Source organism: Perissodus microlepis, chromosome 11, assembly GCF_051167445.1.
Source record: "Perissodus microlepis isolate ML-2025 ecotype Zambia chromosome 11, ASM5116744v1, whole genome shotgun sequence".
Lineage (NCBI taxonomy): Eukaryota > Metazoa > Chordata > Actinopteri > Cichliformes > Cichlidae > Perissodus > Perissodus microlepis.
The window spans coordinates 3310655-3334639 of NC_140471.1; the positions used below are offsets into that span (position 1 = coordinate 3310655).

The window sequence follows — 23985 nt, forward strand, 5'->3', positions numbered from 1 at the left end:
CTGCCCGCCCCTGTCAGTCAGAATTAGGTAGCCTAAAGTGTTAGCATAGAGGCTATCTTTAACCGCACACCAAACAACTAAAGATACTAATGACAGTAAAATTAGCGGCAGTATTATAGCATCTATTTCATAGATACGGTTTCAGGCTAACTCTTTAGCATCTTGTTAGATTTAATTGTACAAAGTGTTGATGCCTGTGCAAAAGTAAGCTGTATGCTAACAGCAGCCATACAATGGTCACAACAAATGGCCTCAGTCCTCCTCCAACACTTTCCTTTGTTTTTATGTAAACTATGTATCTTCAGGGTAGCACTGCTACAACATCAGACTTACACCACAGAGACAGAGTTAATCATTCATGCCATGATTTTTGCCAGTGTGTATATTAAAACTATGCTAAGATCTGGTAATTACCTGGTTTAAAGTGAGGCAGGGAGTTAACACCAGGCCACATATCCTCAGATGGAGTGCCAAGGACCTGAAAAAGACACAAAGAAGGAAAAGTGAGTATAAGTAATGATTAGGATCATGTTAACCTGACGGAGAATGACGCACATGTTCTTTTATAAGCATTTGCATCATATCTGTTTTAACTGCAAATATAACAGGTTACTTTGTGGTTAAACACAGTGCATAAAGTTCTTCATATGTTAGCGCTCGCATAACGCCTGCCTGAGGTTTACTATATAAAGTATTACAGCTGACTGTGCTGATGTGAGTTCTCATGATAAACTTCCAGTACAAAGGCGTCTCCTTTCTTTTGCAACAGTCACGATAAGTGCATCTTTTCTGGGAAATGGAGTTCTCACGCACACAACCTGGCTTTAGGGTGATCGAATACAGAGCAGCGGACATGCCTTTGACGTGATCCATCATACCATAACAACATAATAGCTTCCAGATTGCCCACTTGGTCTGATCTACAACAAACTCATATGGTAGAAGTGTGGAACTGCTGCATGTCTCCTCCCTCTGTGCAAACACACAGTGTAGGTGCACTGTGGGATAAATTAGTTTCAGATGACAGACAAAGAAAAGCAAAAATTTAGTGTCTCTCCACAACTTTATGTGATTAAACAGCTGATGATGCTTTGCCCATTCCTTTGACTGGGGTGTGTCGCTTTAGTTAGATTCTCAACAGTTCCAAAACACAACAAGACAAATGATGTGCTTAAAAGGACAATATTTTATTTAATCAAGAAAATCAAAAGCATTTCTAAAAGGTCTGGAGCTTGTGTGTGGACATTAACGCTTTAGTCTAGTTGCAATAATAGAAACGTCCACCAGACGGCAGTAGGGGACCATAAAGCAGCCTGGAGTGGAACTTGAGGAAAGGTATCAAGGGGTTCCACACTGAACTTCATTAAAAATGTTTCACCGTTGCATTTTTAAATGTGTTTGGAAGCAATGTTCACACAAGGTAAGACTCTGGCTAAGAACAGAAGGGAGTACACTGACTGCTTCATCGCTGAAAATCCTTCAGTTAGTCCTCACCACTGACCTCCATCATTAGATCTGTCTTCCACTAACGCTAGATTGGTGAGCATCACCTGAAAACTGCACTTCCCCCTGATAGAAGCTGTCAGAGAATGGATTTGTATGAGCGTGATCATGATAAGATGGGTGGGTGGGTTTAGCAGGACATGAGGTCGTGAGTGTTAGAGGGGTGACTGGAAGGTGAACGAGGGGCCACGTGACAGGATCTGAATTTGGCTGCCAGAGCTGGAGTCATTTTGCATTATTGATGTATCAGTTCTGTGGCCTTTGAAGTGGAGAGGGAGAGCTGGGTGGAGGGCTGGATGTGAATGTCAGAGTCTTTATGAGGACATCATGCCGGGGAAGCAGACGAGCAGCAGCACAGCTCAGGGTCTAGTCAGTCATCAGTGAGCTCGCTTAACACTTCTCCGTGGTGGTCCCTCAACCTGATGATCAATAACCCCCAATGAACAATGAACACAGTACAGTTAATGTGCTATAACAATAATGAGCATGAGATGAAAGTGTGGATCTGAATGTTGTAGGGTGGACGATGGAGGACAGCACACGCTGATCGAAAACTGTTTAAGACTTGCTACAATCTTATTGTCTGCAGATCGTCTCCAGTTCACAGATATTGTTGTTAAGCTATCAATATAGCTGTTTCACCACATAGTAGTGATGTTTTACTTTTTAACTCCATCTTTAATGGTGATGATGTTTGACTTCATCACTGCCACTGTGCACGACAGATACTCTTTTAAAGACAATAGACCACATGTGTGCGCTCACAGCTTCATGGCTCTCGGGCACATTCTAAACTCAGTCTTAATGTGATGACACAAGCAAAAATGGAACAAAGAAGGTCAGTCACAAGGACCTACTACTTTCGCTCCAAGGCTTTTCCAACTTCAGCGCAGAGATGGATGTTTTGGACAAATAACGGCTGCTTGCTTCCTGTGGGGCACAATCTCCCCTCTGTATATCCCACATGGGAAAATAAAACCCCACACCCCTCCATCTTTGCTCAGGCAGTAGATTCCAATGCCTGCACATATAGAGTAATGGATATATGAAACAGCCTGCTGAAATGGAGGACGGGATAATCCATCAGGGAGGGCAGGTTTGGTCTCTACACATCTCTGAATATGAGGGAATGTGTGGAGAGTGTATGGAGACAAAGACAGAGCATATAAAGAGAATCCCTGTGAGGTCACAGGTCACAACCCTGCACGCTGCACTCATACTCTGCCACACATACATATAATAAACCCCCCAGCAGCGAGGTTACAGACCACCCATTTGGCCAGACACAAACAGTATGTCTGACCTTCACACAGCGACGCTCTTAATTCTGTTCATGCTGCCAGACAGAATGAAGAGGTTAGAGAGATGTGGCGAGACAATGAACGGGTCAAACAGGCTCCTCGCAGTGAACAAGACAGCTGGCATATCTGGGATGGGTTATGCTTAATTTGCGGTACAGCGTTGTGACCGTTTGGAAAGATATCTGTCTATGGAGAGCCTACAGGGAGGCCACAGAGGAGCGATGCAAATGTGCACCTGTGCAGTCCAGAGTTTATCAAGAATGGGAGAAACATCGGAGAGAAAAAGATCAGAGAGTGCAGAGGACACTTTTCAGTGGTTCTCATTGAACGTTAGGACCTCGCTCTTCGCAGTGGTCGGCTGATGAACCAATAACAGCACAAGCCAGCGTCGCCCACACAACAGTAGCACCACATACTTTTCCACGGCTCCCTGTTGTCTGCCAACGAAGAACCATGTTCAGCCCACAAAGCCGAAGAGCGTGTGGCTCGCTGTGGATGATTCTGTGTGTACGTCCAACACTGGATCAAGAGCAGAATTTACAGGAGAAGCACAGAAAAACAACAAAAACAACCTCTGATTGTTTGCACACTGCCCCCTGGTGACAGTAAACAGCTACAACATGTAAAGGACTGAGCGGTGTCTGCAGGCTGTTTGTCCTAAAGCAGTTGATTTGTTTCAGTCAGTTTATCCATGGGTCACACTCAGAAAACATTTCCCATAATGTGAACTTAGTATCATAAAAGGATCAGCCATGTCTTCTAAAATCAAAATCTCCATGCCGAGCAGCAGAGTATATTCTTAGACTTTCCTCTACAGAAGGCCCAGGAGTGCTGTTTGAAAAGTCAGGCCAGGGCCAGCTGGAACTGCTGCAGAGCAGGTGTGGAAACCAGGTGCATAGTTTCATCTATCCAGAAGGGGGCGCAGAAATAACGAAACCTCAAATAAAACTGCTTTACCCAGTGATACTGTTACTGAATATTTATAAAACTGCAACATATGAAACTAAAAAAAGGCTGAGACTGAGTGAGCCGGAGGGCTACAAGATGCTCGTCCTGCCTAATCTGTGCTACGAAAGCTAAAAACAGGATTTATTTACCTGAAATTAATAAACGTTTAAAACAAAAGACTAAATATAACCTGGCTTCTTGCAGTTAATGTGAATTAGTTCAGATTCTGATATCACAGTGATATACTGCAGAGCACAGTGTGTGTGTGTGTGTGTCCAGCCCATCCCGACTGGGAAACAATTGCTTCTGCTGCTCTTAGTGTCAGACATGCTATGTGTGACAGTGCTGTGCTGGACAGCCCTGCACACAGAGCAGCACACGTACACGATGGAAAACATTTTTCTCTCCACAAAACAGATTTGGTGATTTAAATGTAAATGACATATCTTCCTCAGTATTGCTGCATACGAGAAACAGTCCAGTTTGTGAGTGTTAAATAAAGTGTTACTCAGGTTAAACAACAAAAACAATGATAAAAATATCATCATAAAATGATGTGGAGGCGATCTCATTTTCCATTTACTGTTTGTAATGTTTTTGTGTGGACTATAAGATTTATAATCTGCAGCATAATTACAGGTTATAATATAACATTAAAAAGATAAAAAAAGTTAAAAGGTTTTCTTATTTGTTATCCCCAGTTTAAGTTTTCATGTTGAAAGTGTTGATTTCTCCCATCATGCTGCACATCATGCCTCTCATCCCCAATGGATCCGACAGCGTGCCCAGCAGATTGGACCTAACTTTTTGCTGTTGTTACTGTAGATCCTTCCACCAAAGGATGTGAATTCATTACAACGTCACAAAGTCCCAAAAATACAGTATAGTGTCACCATACTAGTGTTCTAGCATAGACCCGTCACAGGTTTGAGAGCGAGCACAAACGCGTCATTAGCATTAATGTGAACCTGCCTGACTGCTGCTTCTGTCAGCCACCCTGACACCTGCAGACAACAAGCACATCTGTAAAATCCAGAAACCCATTCGACCTCATTCCTTTTCCTCCAGTACAGCAGTACAACACAGTGCAGTGAACAGTTAATCTTTAGATACCATAACCGTCAACTGAGTATTATGCAAGATAACATTTACCCTTAAAAGCTGCTCCCACCCAACTCCACCGCTCCTATCCTGCCTCTCTATTCACCTGGAAATGTGTTTCTGACTAGAAGGAATGTCGATGGTCACAAATCCCATGGGGAAAAAACCTGATCAGATGGGAAGACTGAAACCGTTTGCCTTCTGGTCCTTACCTCTCTGACCAGACTGAGTTCCCATTACTTTTATTTAAGTTGTTTTATTCTTCTAATGGTACAGTACTTTTAGCCAATGGGTGGTATTTTTAAATGTGCTTAGAAATAAACGTGTATGAAAAAAAACAGACACCACCCAAACCAAGAAGTATGGCAAGGAACAGGAACTTTATCCTGCGTCCTCCTGTTCCTAGAGATTCGGGGGAGGTCAATCCTTTAATCCACGTATAAGCACCGGCACTGACCCCAGTCCAGGATTCATCCCGCTCCCACCTCCTCCACTTTCCCTTCCTTGCTCTTTGCCATTGTCCTAAAGTTGACCCCAGCCTGCATCTTCTCCTCTGCTCCAAAACCCCAAGTCTCACCCCTGGCTCCTCTCCATCCCTGGTCACGGCCAAGCAGATTGGGGTCACCTCCAGGCAGGGGTCAAATGGATCAGAACCAGAGCCAAGTGGATCAGCTGTCTCCCACTGCGCCGGGGTGGAATGTGTTCAGTAAGCCCTGGCTATCCTGTCTGGGTTTCAGCAGATGGATGCTCATGTCACAGGCGCAGCGGCTGGTGGTGAAATGGCATTATTTATCTCCCCAGCAGCCTCCCGCTCTCTCCTGAGAGTAGATCAGCTCACATGTGCACCGGCTTACACTTCATAGCAGGAACACACTCAAAATAAACAGTCCTCTGAACACCATGCGGTGCCTTTGCACTGCTGTAATGAACTCCTTCACAGCTGTTCTGTGTGGAACCATGTTCAAACGGTTCAAAGGGTTCCACTGACTGCCAATGATGTTATAAAGGTTCCTTACAGTTCACATCTTAGTTAAAAAGCCTGAGTGCATATAAACCATGGATACAGCCAAAATCATGTCACTCAACACTGTGGCGATGTTCAAAATCATGAGCCAAAGACATTTGGCTTTTTGTTGATTGGCCACTTGGATTTTTTAAATCTGACTGTGACCAGTGAGAGGTGGAAGTGACTGAAGAGGGGAGGATACAATTCAAGCAAAAATGGAAGGGACACGTCGACCACTAAGTAGCCACAATCTAACTATTGTATTTTACTCTCAGTGACCTACAGAACAACCATCGTGCTGTATTTAAGAAGACTTGAAACTAGTGATGGAGTCACATTGCTTTGTCCAATTGTTAAGTGACGACGTATCAATCCTGCTTCCAGGTCCAAACTACTCTGTGTTTATAAAGGTTGTTGTGTTTTTAACATGTTTTAATGTTTTGTATCTTGTTTTATTTAATCTCAACAAGCCCCTAAAACAGTCAGTGATCACTGTCAGCCTCTCTCGGTTTTTATCACCACTGTTCATTTTAAAGCCCAGTTTTTAAACCCTTATGATGTAACTACAGCCCATGCAGCAGTATATTAATAACTAACCTTCTATTGTGGATGAATAATCTCAGTTGTTCTCCTGACTGAAGTCTGGTCCGTTTACAGCATCCTGCCATGCGATTGCATTTGTCTCTAACCATCAGGAACCTTCACGTTAACTTTTATCGAGTGGAAGAAAAGTTAGCGTTCATCGAGCAGGTTCACTGTGCTAATGTTATGCTAACATAGCTGTGTCGCTAGCGATCACGTAGCACATCATTATATAGCAGCTAGCCCAACTTCAGTAACCCTACAAACGTCACTGCTGTTTAGTTTCTGTCTTCATTTATGTTGGAAGTGACAGCAGAGCTGTACGTTTGAATTTTTCCAGGAACTCTCTCAGTCAGAACATGCTATACAGTGTTCCCTCGTTTATTGCGTTGTTCTAAAAATAACCCGTGATAGGGGAACTTTATTTTTTTTACGATTATTATAGATGTTTTAAGGCTGTACACACTTTCTACACTTTTCTCAGACAGGAATGAACATTTTCACACTTTTCTCTCTTGTTTAAACAGATACATCCTATCTGAAAGATCTGTTTCTTGTGTTGTAAGCTTCCTGCTTTTATGATCCTTTTGGTGAGCAGGAAGTCATGCATACAGACACACACACACACATTCTCACATGACACACACATGCATACAGGTGCTTACACATACACACACATAGTGCCTTGTCTTAGAACCATTGGGGGGTTTTACGGTGGGAGGTGCTTTTGCTGTGATGTGACTTGTGTGAACTGTTTTCCCAATAAAAGGCAGCAAGCGGAGGCCGGATTTGGGGTCATTTTGTGGTAGGGTTCGAAGTGCGTTCGTGAGATACCGACGAGGCCTCCCTTGCAAGTAAATCGATCGGTCGCTGACTGTCTTGTTTTCTTCATGATGAATAAGTCTCTAAGCTAGCGGGGCTTGTGGAAACACAGACCCAACGCTCTTTTGTTTCGGTTAATGCGCCTTACAATCCTTTGACGTCGACACTGTTGTGTTTGTTATCTTCTGCTAGCGAAGATTTATGTAAATCTGACAAGCTGAACGCATTCTGTACTGTACAGGAGACACGAAACAGCGAGGCCGCGAAAAGTGAACCGCTATATAGCGAGGGACCACTGTATCCTGTTTAGATGGAAACTAGCGAGCTAACTTCCTGCTAACTTCTCTGTTAAATGTAATAAATCCTGTTTTCATGGATGCCTGGATGTTAAACTTAATTGTTACACCTGGTAAAGCAGCAACGCTGATCATTTTATTAAAGATGAAAGAATTTAGACAGTTTTTTACTCTCAGTGATGCCACAGTGTTTGTTTGAAGCGGAGTTTGGCTAATGACGTCAGGCTTAAAAGACCGGATTGCTGGATACTAATGGCAACAGTAACTTACAAAATGAATAAGGTGTTGTATTAAATAAGACTTAAAACTAGCATGTTAGCTCACAAACTCATCATCAAAGAATTAACTGAGGATGTTCAGTTAAATTTGGACTCGATATAGTGACAGTGACACGTCAAACATCACTGTTGGATCCTTATGAGCATTTCTAAATGCTAACCTTTCATGGTAATGCCTCAGAGAGTGTGTCTGCACCTGTCCCTTCCTGCCGCCGCACGTTTGGAACTGCTGCAATGTCTTAAATCTCTGCCTTCAGTAGAGAATTCATCGCTAGTACCTCCAAATGCATCTACAGCAAGTTTTATTTTACTGCAGCGGTTGGCTGCAGTAAAATAACGCTGACCACCAGGTTGGAATGACTAAGGTAAACAAAGTTAGCATTTAAAAAAAATCAAGAGGACGTGTATTCATTCTCTGGGGACCAGAAACGTCACAAGATGTACAAGCTATCACATGTCTACTGCTAACTGCTAACAGCTAGTCTAGAATCATTTTAATGGTGCCAGATACCAATAAAAATGGTGCTGGCATCTCTCAAAGACCCTAGCACCTATACTTAAAAGAAACAATCAAGCCCTGGGCTTTCATCTCTGGTACTTCTTTATTATTTAATATTGGCAAGCCTTCGTTTGAGAAACACTTTTGTACAAGCTCCGTTGAGATGACAATAAAAGGATGGGCAGAGTTTAATAAGAACCGAACAACAGTTTAGATTTAGGGTATATCCCCTATATTAGAGGGAAACCGTCACCGTGTTGTGGAGGTGGCATTTATGGCTTTACGCCGAGCAGAGGATATTAATGAAACAGTCTGATAAGCAACATGTAAACATCTTAATTGCAGCAATGCATCACTCTGATTAATGTCCATAATCAGATTATTATGATCATGTAAACATAGCCAGTGTATTTCAGTAAATAGCGAGTCTTACGCACAAACATAAGCTATCATATTACCCGTGGCTGTCTGAGGGCATATTTCACCAGAAACAACAGCTGTTTCACTCACACTAATGGAAGGAGGCGCATTGGTGTCTTCTGAGAAGCAACACACAAACATTTTTGCACTGAGACATTTACCTCTGCCTGACAGCCTATTTCCTACAGATAGACCTGTCCATATTCATATAGATCTTCCAGCGGACGCAATCTTTTATGACCTGACAGCTAGTTAACCAGCTCCACTGTGCCTCTGCCTCGTCTACCTCAATTTTAATTCTCACACAGACACACTCTGCGTGTGTGTGTCTGTGTGTGTGTGAGACAGCAGTATAGAGAGAGAAAGTCATGCTAATACCTAAAGACAAACACAGACTGCATGACCACAGTTATTCCAACACTAAAGATAGCAGCATGCATCTGAAACAAGCACTTTGGATAAATGAAAGTGTGCGTTTCCGCCTCGCTAAGCCCGACGTGCACAGAGAGCAGTAGGAACGGTGACAAGCACTGGATCCGCATAGCCTTAATGCTGTCAGAGATAATAACACTGCGGAGGTGTGGTATTAGAGGGAAATCAGCCCGTGACAAAAATATGGGTTAGAAAAAAATACACACAGAAAAGCTATTTTGGGGTTTATTAATAAATCCTTCAGTCACGGGAGGCTCATTACTATTTGGTTATCAGCGAGCACGAGAGGTAACGAAGGAAAGGGTCGCTGTTGCAGGCAGTTTCCCTGTTAGCTGTGCCGCCTGTCAGTTACTAATTCTTCCTGTATATCTAACAACATTTGAGAAACACTCCCTTAATCAAAGAACAGGATTTCTAAAAGAAGGTCAAGATCTACAGTGAAAGATAACCGCTAATTTGCAGCTGTAACTCACACCTCCGTGCTCGTGACAGGACTTAAATCACCAAATGGCACATGCATTATTAAGATCAGCCGACTACACCTGAACTTTTCCACACACTTCCTGATGGAGGTGTGTGTGAGAATGAAAAAGTCTTTAACCTTCCAGCCAGACGGAAAGATGTGCTCCATGTGCTGCACACTCTACTCAGGCAGCACGCTCATATGAACCAGAGGAATTCTAGTAGCAGGAATATGTGCGAAGCACGCCGTTTCCTGTTGGGCGCCAAATGAGAGATTCAGACAAGATCTACTCGGCTCTTCTGAGATTCTCTCGAGTGTGAGAAAAAAGTGCCTGTTAATGATGCATTTTAAACATTTGGGTAATTATCACGAGTGGGCTTTTATGTTACTACAGCACATATCAGGATTACTTTTGATGTTAACTTTTAACATCCACTGGGTCATCAGTGAACCACTTAAGGGCAGGACTGTAGGCAGGGATTAGACTGGGATTTGGCAGGTGGAGGATTGGGTGTAGTGGTGCAGTGTCAGGAGAAGAATTACTGAGAAATAAGTCTTATAGTAATTTGTTTTGTGAGTTCCAGTAGATATTTTTACATAAGTACAGGCTGTTCTACTACCCTGCTATAGACCGCTCTTTACAGATTTAGACACATTAATTCAACTATATGACTGATTTCCACCCTGGACAACATGATGCTAATATAAAAGATATTTCCTGAATTAGTATCATCACCTTCTCCACGCTGTGTCTGACATTAACATGTTTTTCCTGAATTTACCTGCCACATAAAAAAGCCCCAAAACAACAAACATGCCTGCTCCTGTTCTGTACGGCTCGGTAGACGCCCAAGAACTGCAACTCTACACCTGCACTTTGAATGCATCACAAGAATGACAAGGAAAATGGACGTGTTAAAGGTGTAGTCATGTGACTCATTCCAAATGTATGTATTAACCTGCCTATCAGATTAATCCATCCATCTTCTTCTGCTTATCCGGGGCCGGGTCGCAGAGCAGCAGCCTAAGCAGAGAAGCCCAGACCTCCCTCTCCCCAACCACCTCCTCCAGCTTGTCCGGGGGAACACCAAGGCGTTCCCAGGCCAGCCGAGAGATATATTCTCTCCAGCGTGTCCTGGGTCTGTCCCGGGGCCTCCTCCTGGTGGGACATGCCAGCCACCCTTCGGAGGAAGCTCATTTCTGCCGCTTGTATCCGCGATCTCGTTCTTTCGGTCACTACCCACAGCTCGTGGCCATAGGTGAAGGTAGGGACGTAGCTCGATGGGTAAACTGAGAGCTTCGCTTTCACACTCAGCTCTCGTCACCACAACAGAGCGGTACAGCGTCCGCATCACTGCAGCCGCAGCACCAATCTCCCGCTCCCTTCTCTCGTCACTCGTCCCATCAACTGACTCCTATCAGATTAAATTGCTCATAAAATGAAAGTTACTATGTGCAAAATTTTCATGGCTAGATGTCAGCAGATTGCAGTCAAACGAGTTCTGTTTTCTTACCCCTCCCAATTCACACAATGCTAGCTATAGTCAACCAAGAGAGATAAAAAAAAATGCAATTTAGACTGTGCCCCATAACGGCCAAAGGTAGCATGTTTCTAATAATATCTGGCCTGGATCCAGATCCATCCTGGAGCTTTTCCCTGTCTATGAGCGACTGTCAGTCTCAGCTGCCCAGTGAGAAGCTCACACATTTACTTACGCTGGAGGAGCCTGTAAAGCTTTGTGAAAGAGTCCAATATGAGTCAGTGAGACAAAGAAGGTCACTTCTCATATCACAGCAAAGCCTGTAATAGACACAATGTCCATTTCATGCTTTGCCTCTCCAAAGCGTGAAAAGGACGTGCATGCAGAAGTTGTTGCCCTAATCTGCAGTAACAGCAGAGGGAGATTTCTTAATTGCTCAAATTAAATATACTATACTATTAAATCTACTATCTCCCCCTGCTGGTGATGTCATTTCTGAATGCAGTAATGCAGTTTCTGCATACGTGTCCATTTCACGTTTTAGAGAGACAAAGCGTAAGTTTTCATGTGTTGAGCCCTGACCTCAGTTCAGGAGATGAAGCTTGAGATGAAGACATTTTATTAAGACACTGTCGTCTCTTTCATTTGCATATTTGTTTCTTTGGTGAAGGGGACCCCTTCTCAGATGAAAAAAACATAGGTATAAGGCTTCATATGTGGAGTCTGAGTCTGTGCAGACATGAATTTAAACGTCCCTCCATGCCATGCAAATGCCTTCAAATTCTCTTCTCCTCTGCCGTTGGCATTCTGCATGGCTGGCTGGAGACGGACCACAAATCCCATTAGTCAGAAAGGAGATCTCTTTCCCAACCAATGTTTTCAAATATGGTGGGGATCATGGCAGCGTCCACAAACCCAAACTACTCATATGTATTTTTAATAGATTAGTTATACGCTTATGAGAATCAATCATATGAGCATCACTTTGTTGGAATGGAAAAAGAGCTTTTAACATAAGTCATTTCCATGCCTAAACATACCCCAAAGCCACTGACGTTGAAAATTACCATAGAACCCCATTCCAGCCAAGTCAAGTCATTCCTGTTATCCATCTTTCCATCTAAAGCAAAACCAAATTTGGCTCTTTTTAGTCTTACTACTTGTGTTCCTTAACCCCAGATTAATGCTACAGTTCAGACCTCAGCACATTTGGTGAGTGAAAAGCAAGCTTACTGATCTGTCACATTATCAAGGGAAATATTTTTCCTTCTTTAGTGAAATACAAATCTACTCCATCTACGTTATAAATAATCTGCCTTCTTCTTTAACAAATGTTGACGAAGTTTAGCTCAAACTCAAAGATCCTAAAATAACAGCAGCACACATCACTAAACTTTTGCTTTCCCACTCAGAAGCAACTAACCCGCTGATGGGTTGGTTAAGGAGAAAAACCCCAGGTCAACCCGTGACATCACGTTGCATTCAGTGTGCCGACTCCACTCCTGGCAGGGTGCCTCTCAAACAGTGATGGAAGCTGACCTTTCTTCTGCCTGTCTTCAAACAACATGGCCTTTAAGATGCTTCTGACTCCGCATAATTCATTGAGGGTGCCCTTCACATGAGTCTCTGAGGCTGTGCGTGAAACTCTGACCTGTCTGACAGGCTGGCAGCGAACGCAGAGCAGAGCCAGCAGGATGGATGGAAATGTCAATGCTGACTCTGACAGGTGAGCTAATGCTGTGATCCACATACTGCCTCGCCAAGCCGCATACCTGCATATTTTCATATTCACCTGTCTTTTACCGCCTGCTGACAGTTGAATACACATGAATCCAAAATAGCAAATGTGATTTGGATAAGAAATGGCGAGCACTCTCTAGCCAGTGAAATATATTCGCTTTGCATTTCAAATGAAGGTTTGTTTAAATAAAACAAAAGATGTTCAGGCTTGTTTTATAGGACCTCCTGTTTAAATATCTATGTGCTTGTTGTCATACTACGTGGTTGAAATGGCTTTTATATGACTATAGAGCTTGTGGCCCTGACCTTTTGTCCATTACTATGATACTGAAAGGGGAAACACACTGGATTTGGACAGGAAGATGGCGCCAGTGTGTTCGGCAGGCCGTCTCCACTGCTCTCTGCTGCTTCTTACCTTTCTGCTAATATGCTATTCAGGTGGCTCTGCATTGCTAACTTATGACCGACTTACTCTTAAGTCTCCGGCCACCCTATACTTACGGGTCATACTTCCATGGATCGGAGCCGTGGTGGAATTTAGGAGATGCCACTCTGCCGTGGACGGATCACCTCTCAGGAACGTACCGCCGATCAGTGTTGGGAAGGTTACTTTTCAAATGTATTCCACTACAGATTACAGAATACATGCCCCAAAATGTGTTCTGTAACGTATTCCATTACGTTACTCAATGACAGTAACGTATTCTGAATACTTTGGATTACTTAATATATTATCATGCTTTTTACAACTACGTGACTGAACTATTGCTGTGTGATTTATTACTATTACTGAAGGTCCGCGGCTCCGAACCGTAGTAAAGGGACCTCTGGCTAATGCGGTGGGGTCCGTGTCGGCTCGTAGCCGAAAAATAGCTTTACTTTGTTGTGTGGGTCAACTTTGCTAGCGAGAGACAGAGAGAGGCGTTGAAAGGCTGCTCCAACGGAACTTATTGTTTCAGAGGAAAACACGAACACAGCGTACAGTCGAGTCTTAATAGCTTACTTACAACTGGGCTCGTCAGGCTCTCTTCTTGGCTGCAGTGGTTATTATTATATTTACATGCTTCCAGCTCTCGTTTCTGCTCCGTGACTGCTGTACTTTTCCTTTTTCTCCCTCCTCTTGCTCACACATAACACATCACGGGTATGGCAGTCCATTCTCCCTGCAACACGGACTACACTGCCCATGATGCTACATTCTTAAGAGCTATGCCTGTATCATTCTGCCTGTTAGTTTAGCACAACAACAACAACAACAACAACAACAACAAAAAGGCGCTCTCTCACCCAGGAAACACGCAGTCGCAGAGAGAGAGAGAGAGCGTCGCCCTGTAACCATGGCAACCGTAACGCTGGCGCCTGGAACAACAGAACGTAGCTGTCAAAAAAAACCCAAACAGTCCTGACCCGCGACAATATGAAACAGGAAAGTATCCATGTAATCCATTTATTTCAACAAAGTAACTGTATTCTAAATACCACCTTTTTAAATGGTAACTGTAACGGAATACAGTTACTCATATTTTGTATTTTAAATACGTAACGGCGGTACATGTATTCCGTTACTCCCCAACACTGCCGCCGATCTCCGCTTCCTCCGCACAGGAGACGCTACAGGAAAAGGGGTAAACGGAGTGGTGTCCGTGTTCGCATTAAGGCTTATCTAAAGGCACGGTATGTGGCTGGCTTCGACGTCGATGTGGATGCTCTCCGCCTTCCCCCGACTTTCTGGGAGCACTTTACCTTTAGATTGTTTAGGCATCGATGGATTCGCCATGCTGAGCTGCAGGCCCCGGCTCGATGTTGGATTAAGCCTCCTAAAGGCGGCGTGTGCTATGGCAACCTATGCCGCCCGAGACGTGCTTCCAACTGCGACTCGGCGTCTTCGACTCGGATGGCGCTATTAAATGTTAGGTTGCTGACTAATAAGACTTTTATTGTGAGCGATTTTTTTTACTGCTACAGGACTGGATTTACTATTCATGACGGAAACTTGGATTCGACCCGGTGAGTCTTTCCCTTTCTCAGACCTCCTTCCTCCGAGTTGTGCCTTTTTTAGCTCACCGAGACCTTCGGGCAGGGGTGGAGGATTGGCAGTGGTCTTTAGGAATAAATTCTGAGTACGGCACCTGCCTTCCCCTATGTTCCCTAGCTTTGAAGCTCAGCTGCTGGAACTTGCCGGTCCCCCCTTGACTCTGTGTTGTGATTTACCGTCCCCCGAAATATAACAAGACTTTCATTAATGACTTTGGTGACTTTTTAGCATCTCTTTACCTAAATTATGATCGTGTTCTTATCACTGGCGATTTTAACATTCACATTTGTTGTAAAGATGATGTGTTTGCCAAGGATTTTCTAGCCTTAGTTGACTCTCTTAATCTTATCCAGTGGGTTAATGCACCTACCCACCTTAAAGGACATACCCTTGATTTGATTTTTTCTTATGGACTGGACATTTGTATCAGGGACATCAGTAACATTGGAATCTCCGATCATTTCCCAGTCATCTTTGATGCTGAGTTATGCAAATTGGACCAGAACTTTGAGGGTCCTCGACGTCTTGTGCGCTTAATCAATCCTGGGACTGTGGCTGAATTTTCGGCTGCTTTCTCTAAATCTGTTCTCCCTGACTTTGATCGTTCTACACCCTCTTCAGTTGATGATTTTGCTAACTCCTTTCTCTCTACCTGCTCCTCTTTACTGGACGTTGTGGCCCCTATGAAAGTAAAACAGCCTAGAAGCTGCTCTCAGTCGTGGCTAAATGACTCTTCACACGCTTTACGACGCGTTTGCCGCCAAGCTGAGAGACGGTGGAAAAAAGATAGGCTCCAGGTGTCTTTTGATATCCTTTGCAGGACCCGCCTGGAATTTCAGAAATCTGCTAAGTTGGCTAAAGCGGCTTTTCTGTCGGATGTCATTGTGGATAATAGTCACAACCCACGTATTTTATTTAAGACTTTTAACTCATTGATCAATCCTTGTCCTGAAACGCCTAGATTGGCTTCCTTAGCCCTTTGTGGAAAGTTTTTAACTCATTTTACAGGCAGAATCTTATCTCTAAGAGTCTCACACCCCCCTGTGATGACTCAGGCCCCAGCATTACGATGCTCTACTAACCTCAATCAGTTTCATCCAGTTTCGCTCCCTACTCTTAAGGGTATAACTGATCACCTAAAAAACTCAAACGCTGCTCATGACATCCTTCCATCTCGCATTATTAAAGATGGGTTTAACATTATTGGGCCCTGTGTTTTATCATTAATTAACCTGTCACTGTTATCGGGTTGTGTTCCGGCTGCTTTTAAACACGCTGTAGTGCAACCTATACTCAAAAAGAGCTCCCTTGATCAGAATGACCTCGCCAACTTTAGACCTATTTCCAAACTCCCGTCTCTGTCTAAAATCCTAGAGAAGATTGTTCATTCCCAACTTCAAACTTATTTGGATGCAAATAATATCGGGGAAAAATTTCAGTCGGGGTTTAAGCCACGCCATAGCACGGAAACTGCATTACTGAGAGTCTTTAATGATCTTCTCTCAATTGCTGACTCAGGGCGCCCTGTGGTGTTAATTTTGCTTGATTTGTCCTCTGCTTTTGATTTGATGGACCATAATGTTTGAAGTCATTTTTTACTAAATGATAATCACATGATCGCCCCATCTGTGCTGTGTATCGCATCGTTTGCACATAACACTCTAACCAGGACGTGGGACTCTGTCCTCGAGGACAGACAAAGATCTACAGAGAAGAACTGATAAACTTTCTCTCTCTCTCTCCATTCTTTCAATTACTGCTGTCCCACAGCTTTTAAGGCTCGGTGCTACTGGACAGAACAGCAGGTACACTTTCAGATGACAGTGAACTCCCTGAGCCATAGAACTACCACCTGTGCTGTTACAGGTGACCTTTTTACTGGATAGCTCGTGTTTTGGGTTTATCTCAGCAGAAATGTTCCTCTTTTTATGTACACATGCAACCATGTCTGCTCACATATATTCAGTTACTTGGTGGATTTCCATGATGGTGGCAGAAACTAAAGGAAACAAAGAATGACCAGAGTGGAAAGTCTCTGTAGGGAAGCAACGGGCAGCTGAGCCTCATCATCAGTGTGGCCAGCAGCGATCCCACTGTTGGGCCTCTTTGTGTCTGAGAGATGAGCGGGGATCACTGAGGGCCGGCACCTCTTACAGAAGCCCCACTTATCCCTTCTAGCATAAAAGACAATCAATAAGACGTGTTTTTCTTCATCTTGCTCTTCTGTTTGCGTTTTAAGAAACCCCCCTGCCTGCAGGGCTTTGTTCACCTTTCCTCATCCCTTCATCCCAAATCCATTTGTTCTCAGATGTGCATCTTTAGCCTTTCCCGGTTAAATCTATTCCATACTCTCATCTCAATCATTTTATACATTAATTATTCAGGCCCTTTCAGCCTATGAATATAAATCCATTATGTCTGCCCTGCTACACTCTGCTTCAATTAAGAGACTGGGGATGAAATTATATGGAGGGATCACCAGATTAAAGGGTTCATGAGACTTCACATCACTTTAAAATATTTATGCCAGCCATCCAATTGATAGATAATCATAGATGTAATTACTTACAGCTGTATGATTATATATGTGTCAAACATCATATAGGACGTTTACAAAGCAAGGTTCATATTGACAACCATGGTTGTCAATCATTGTCTCATATTGTCTCACTCATGTGACTGAATGCAACTGGAACATGGCACCACTGAAATCAGTGGCTATGGAAGAGCCAGCCATAAGAGTCTGTCTGCCATGATTGTCTTCCCGTGGACGCTACTGCTGGAACAGCCCGTTCTCACTCCTGAGGCGTAACATCCTGACGGTTTGTCACGTCCTGCGGCGTTCCTGAGGAACGTGAAAGGCGACCTTTGGCATTCTTAAGCTACGCGCCGGGTTATGGGTGAAATACAGTAGCACAAATACACTGGCACAAACAAGAGGTCACACATTACTCCAGTTGTGGCTTCTCTTCATTGGTTGCCAGTAAATTTTAGGGTTCATTTTAAAATTTTAGTTGTAACTTTTAGAGCTCTGCACGGTGAAGCTCCCCAGTATATCTCTGACCTGTTGAAACCTCATGCTTCATCCCGAGCACTTAGGTCGTCAGGTCAGAGGTTACTGTTGGTCCCACGTGGGGATCGGGCTTTTCAGGCCCCTAGGCTGTGGAACTCCCTGCTGTTGTCTTTACTCCATTGACTGCTTTAAAAAGCAGCTGAAGACATTTTTATACAAATGAACTTTTAATCATATTTTTCACTGTTTCATATTATTTTATTTGTATTCTTGGTTTTATTGTGAAGCACTTGTGCTATATAAATACATTTTTATTTACTTTACTTCAGAATGACGGTCCCGCAGTAAAACACGTTCCAGCCATGTATTCCAGGCCTAACCATAACCTTATCCCTAACCTTAACCAGCACTTTAATGACGTGAAACAGTGTTTTCCAAAAACATTTGAGGAAAGTGAATGAACATGTGTGGATTGATTCCAAACAGTTCTCATGTTTCCTCATTTTTCCGATCTCGTCATTTAGGAACGTGTTGGGCGCCCGGAAGCATGACATGTTGACGATTTGTCACCTAGTGTAAAATATTACGCCTCGGGAGTGTGTTGGCTGGAAATATTACATATACACAAATCTGTTCTCAAAATGTAGGCAGGCAGAACTGCGTCCACATCAGCATCAGCGCTGGTAGATGCAACTCTTGCAGCCCGGTCGTTTGGTACTGGGCCACAAGAGTTGAGGCCCGGGTGTGAAATTGATGGTTTTCAGGGTTTTTATCTTTTTTTTAATATTGTTATTTTTTTAATCGTTTTTATCGTTAACTCGCTTTCCCTGCGTCTTTCCCGTGTGCTATCCAGCTGGAGGAAGTCCAGTTTAAGATGCACCCTAGCCATAGATGGACACACCTGGTCAGCACTGTGGGTCATGCAAAGTTCTATGAGACAATTTTTCAGTATTACTGTAACTTTAAACCAGTACTCAGTGTTTAAAAAGCAAAGAATGGTCCATTTATTCATGCAGTTAGCTAATCATGGCGTGAAAATGCTTGCAGATACAGGCTACGTATTGCCAGTAACAGAAATGTGACGCTACAGTGGGCACAGACTTGCCACTACCAAATGAAAGGTGTAGTTTGGTCTGATGAGTCTACATTTCTGCTGAAGCAGCAGATGGTAGACTCACAATTTGGTGCCAAAAGCATGAATCCAAGGGGCCAACGTGTCTTGTGTCAACAGTCCAAGCCTCTCCTGGCGGTGTAATGGTGTGGGAAATGTTTGCTTGGCACACTGGTGGGCCATTAATAGCAGAAACCAAGGTGTGAGCAACACTACGGACTGTGTGTCGCTGTCTGTGGACGTGGTTTAGCATCTTTTAATGCTGCCTTTCAGCAGGATAACACATCGTATCACAAAGCAAAAGTTATCTGCTCTCACTGTCTCCTCTGTCACCAGATCTGGACCCAGCAGAGCGCCTCTGACATGCACTAGAATAAGAGAGCACTAGCATGACTGTGGCTCTACAGGAACAATGTAATCATGTCAGCATGAAGCAGAATCTGAAAAGAAGACGCCAACATTTTCTAAATGTGAGGGTCTGTTGACACAGGGCTGCATGGTCTGTTAAGGCTACTGCAACTACAGCAGCACTGCACCATGTATGATATTCATGTATGATACTGGAGACCTGACAGACTGTTTACTTTCAGCCATGCATGTGTGTGTTGTCACTTTGTATACATAGATTACACAGTTTGTCTGAATAAGTGTAACGACGGAGAAAGTGCTGAAAAGGACAGAAGCACACTGTTTCTGTCCCGTGAGGCCACAGCTCCGGTCATTCATGTTTGTCAGAAGCTGTTTCTTGTCCTGCTCCCAGGCTCAGTATTCCTCAGTTTATAATAAACTGCAGTGAAAGCCCGTGCATTTTGATTCCTTTTTAGACCACAGATGATTATTCCTTTACTATTAGTGAATTTCACAAATTCGGCATCTCACCCTTGGAAACAAAAGGATTCATTCCTAGATTTTTAGATTATTGTTAATAATGTGATAATGTTTGGTACAAAAAAAGAGATTCTTAGAACCCAAGAACCCCATCTGTCACTAACACAGCTGAGGACCCTCAAATCAACTTAAATGGACAAAACATACGTAGCAACTTTCCTTTCTATAACACACATCAGTCCTTTAGTCCAAAAATGAACCTTTCAGCAACGCGTACACCAACATATATACAGGGGGAAAAGACACCAAAGCCCATCTAGCTTATCAAGCATGGTGGAGGAGTCATCATTGTTTGGGGTCACTTTGCTAACTCAGGCTTACAGTTATTGAGTAACCAACTAGTTCACTCACGAGTTCATACAAAATAATAATAACTTATTATATATGTTCAGGGCTATGATCCATGCAGTGACTGCAAAAAAAGTGCATCCACAGTAGATGAAAATCAAAGAATGGTCGTGTCACGGTTCTGACCGTAGCAGTGGCCTGAGAAGAGCTATTCCAAATTCACTTTAGCAGTCACTCACCAGGAATATCCTCTCCAGCTGGTCTTGGATGTCCTTCATCCCAGGAAATGCAGCCACTCCTTGGATCATCTCAATGAAAATGCAGCCCACTCCCCTGGAGGAGAAAATAACACTAATTATAAATCCTGTATTTCTTTTCAATGTCCTTAAGCCTTTCACAGGTGCCGCCTAAAATAAAAACACATTGGAATAAAGCATCATTGGAAAATGTTGTATTTGACCGGTCCGTCCTTTGTTCACATCTAATTACAGTCTGCAAAACACTAACTGTTTAATCACCCCAACAAGCCTCAAAGTGAAAGTCATTCTGAGGCTGTATTGATTTCTTTTCTTCCAGAGGGCTGTTAGACTGTAAATGTAGGTTGGAAATTTTAAAATATCAAGACCACTTCAGTATGGAGGGAGAACGGCCAAGGTGCGTGTGTGTGTGAGAGTGTGTGTGTGTGTGTCTGTGCTGTCGATGCTCATTTGTCAAAGAGCTATTTTTCTGACAGATTCGCTTCGTGGCTCAGTGCACACTCCTTCTCAATGCAAGGAGAGAGAGTGAGAGATTACCTGAAATTCATCCCTCAAAAACTTCTCCATTCCTTCCATTTTACGGAATGAAAATGCTTCATCTCCATGACAGAGCTATAACCTCAGCATCCAGTATTTCTGCTGGAGCGTAGAGAACTATTCTGCTGCCTGAGGTGCATATGTGATACGGGCAAAGGTCAGCTTAAAGAAAAAAAAATAACACAAAACAATTTTCATCTGTGTAGTTATACCTTCCTCTCAGTTTGATTCATTCCTGTCATTTTGTCTGAAATTGGATGATGTTGTCAACAAAGACCTGACAGGTTATTAGCTCTAAAGTTCTGGTAAAGTTACTGACCCTCCAGCTAGAAATGATGTCTCCATTCTTCACACAGGTAACAGGAAATAGGCTGCTAAGGAAAATGTGATTCGATCACGTTATTTATTGGTTTTATTGAGGAAACGCTGTCAAGGTACAAAAATGCTAATAATGAATGCATACAAGTCAAGAACAACAACACTGAGCCCTGTGAGTATCAGGACCTTCTTTAAGGATATACATAAAACCTTTTGTGACAATATCAGCTTTGTGCACATTGCTAAATAATGCCCACTATTAGAAACTGAAGCCCACTCTTACCAGTTCTCAATGTAAACCTGCATAATGTTTCCTTTAGCCTTCTAAATCAGGTTTGTGTCTGTCACGCCATCAGGAGTTTGTAATATTTTTCACCCTGGAGCTGGAAGACCAGTACCGTATTTTTCGACCATAAAGTGCACCAGATTTTAAGGCGCATTAAGCGAAACAAAACAGTCAGATAAGTCAAACTTTACTCAACTCATTCTTCTTGCTTCCTCTACTTCCGTACCATTGATTCATCAATGTTGAATTCTCTCCAGCGGCTCTATTCCCATGTTGTTGCAGTATATCAATCACTAACCTTCTATTGTGGATGGATTGTCTCAGTTGTTCTCCTGATTGAAGTCTGGTCCGTTTACAGCATCCTGCTATGCGATTGCATTTGTCTCTAACCATCAGGAACCTTCACGTTAACTTTTATCGAGTGGAAAAAAGTTAGCGTTCATCCTGCAGCTTCACTGTGTTTATGTTATGCTAACATAGCTGTGTCGCTAGCGATCACGTAGCACATCATTATATACCAGCTAGCCCAACTTCAGTAACCCTACAAACGTCACTGCTGTTTAGTTTTCTGTCTTCATTTATGTTGGAAGTGACAGCAGAGCTGTAAGTTTGAATTTTTTTAGAAGTCTCTCAGTCAAAACATGCTATAGCTGTGTCCCAAAACGTTGGCTGCATCCTTCGGAGGCCGCATTTGAAGGCCGATTACGTCACAGCCAGGCGACAAAGGCTGTTCCAATTCGTCTACTCCTTCAAATGCGGCCGACAAATGCGTCCTTCATTTCCCCGAATTTGAAGGATGGCTCGGGTGTGTCCTTCGTGGCACACCATATCCCAGAATTCATAGCGCAGCCCAGCCAATTCCAGTTTCCAACAATGGCGGCCTCTACTAAGTTTTAATATTACTCTTAAATTAATCTTTCTGGGTCACAAAATAACTTTTAACATATTTTCAGGCGAGAAAGTAGCTGTGTAAATTACAAATATCTGCTTGGTTATCAAGACATCGTATATTTGCAAAAGTGCGCCAGCGTTTTCAGCGACGTCTGTTACCCACCCGCTCGATAGCAAGCCGGGGGGTACAATGGTCACTCGACCCGGCGAGAGCAGCGGACTCCCGGCTTCATCGTTAAACATGATATATACGTCACTCGTATAACTTAAAAATGTAATTGTTGGGCTTTTTTCTGTGTTTTATTTGTTCTGGAGTAAATCGGTTTGGCTGAGATCAAAGTTATTAGATTAGATTAGATTAAATAAAACTTTAATAATCCATCAGGTGGGTTCCTCCGGGATTTCCACACAGCTGAATAAACGTCAAACAGAAAACTGATTAAACAGAAGTGTGAGACGATCGAGAATTTACGCCAGTGTCCTGTTATATTTTAGATAGCAAGGAGCAGACGGACGAGTTTATTAAACTCCACCGTCACAGCGGTGACGCAAATCTGAAGGCTAGACCGTCCCATTTCACAGCCTCGCACTTCCGGCCTTCTTGGTCTTTGTAGACTGCGAAGGCTGGGTCCTCCGAAAAATGCAGCCTACGTTTTGGGACACAGCTTAGATCATGCTTAGGTGGAAACTAGCGAGCTAACTTCCTGCTAACTTCTAACTCCGTTGAATTTAATAAATCCTGTTTTCATGGATGCCTGGATGTTAAACTTAATTGTTACACCTGGTAAAGCAGCAACGTTGATAATTTTATTAAAGTTGAAAGAATTTAAACAGTTTTTAACTCTCAGTGATGCTGCAGTGTTCGTTTGACTTTGGGACCTGAGCCGACGGAGTTTAGGACCCAGATTACTCCGCGAGGCTCCGTAATGCTCCGATAATCCATCAAGCGCTGCGGCTTCATAGTTTACCAAAGTCGTACCAAAACATTTTTGACAGATTTTTGAGCACCATGTGCCACATAAAATCGGTTCGAGGTCAGTAAGCACAACCAGAATTCATACATAAGGCGCACTGTCGATTTTTGAGAAGATTAAAGGATTTTAAGTGCGCCTTATAGTGTGGAAGATATGGTACAGTCATTTCCTTTCACAGTTTTTTATGTAGAACAAGTGGTGCAGGCATGCAACTGACTCTTTGTACAAAGTGTAACACTGCCTTTATGCTATAAATATCTACATAAGGTAAGATACACTTTTATTAGTCCCACAGGTGGGAAATGTTCTTGGTCACAGCAGAAAGTGGACAGTACAAATTAAGAGCAGCAAAAATGAAGAAAAATACATACATGCGTTTACACGTATGTGTATGTCGAAACACGGCGCCTCCCTCTTCTTGATTCTGTTTCCGCATTTATTTTCGTCGGACTATGAGTCTGCAGTACGGTGTTTTATCACTGCTGTTACTGTAATTAGACAGTGTTAGAGGTGCT

At 43.1% G+C, this 23985-nt stretch overlaps 1 protein-coding gene across 4 annotated transcripts in view; it reads right to left on the reverse strand.

Moving 5' to 3' along the window:
• Window positions 1-23985, reverse strand: part of cdk14 (cyclin dependent kinase 14) — a 216951-nt gene that overhangs the window by 70251 nt on the left and 122715 nt on the right. For all 4 annotated transcript variants that reach the window (XM_084943042.1, XM_084943045.1, XM_084943043.1 and 1 more), the window contains 2 exons: window positions 20447-20540; window positions 415-478 (listed from right to left, as the gene is read on the reverse strand). In XM_084943042.1, coding sequence (XP_084799168.1) covers window positions 415-478; window positions 20447-20540 — 158 coding nt within the window. The remainder of the gene's footprint in view (window positions 1-414; window positions 479-20446; window positions 20541-23985) is intronic.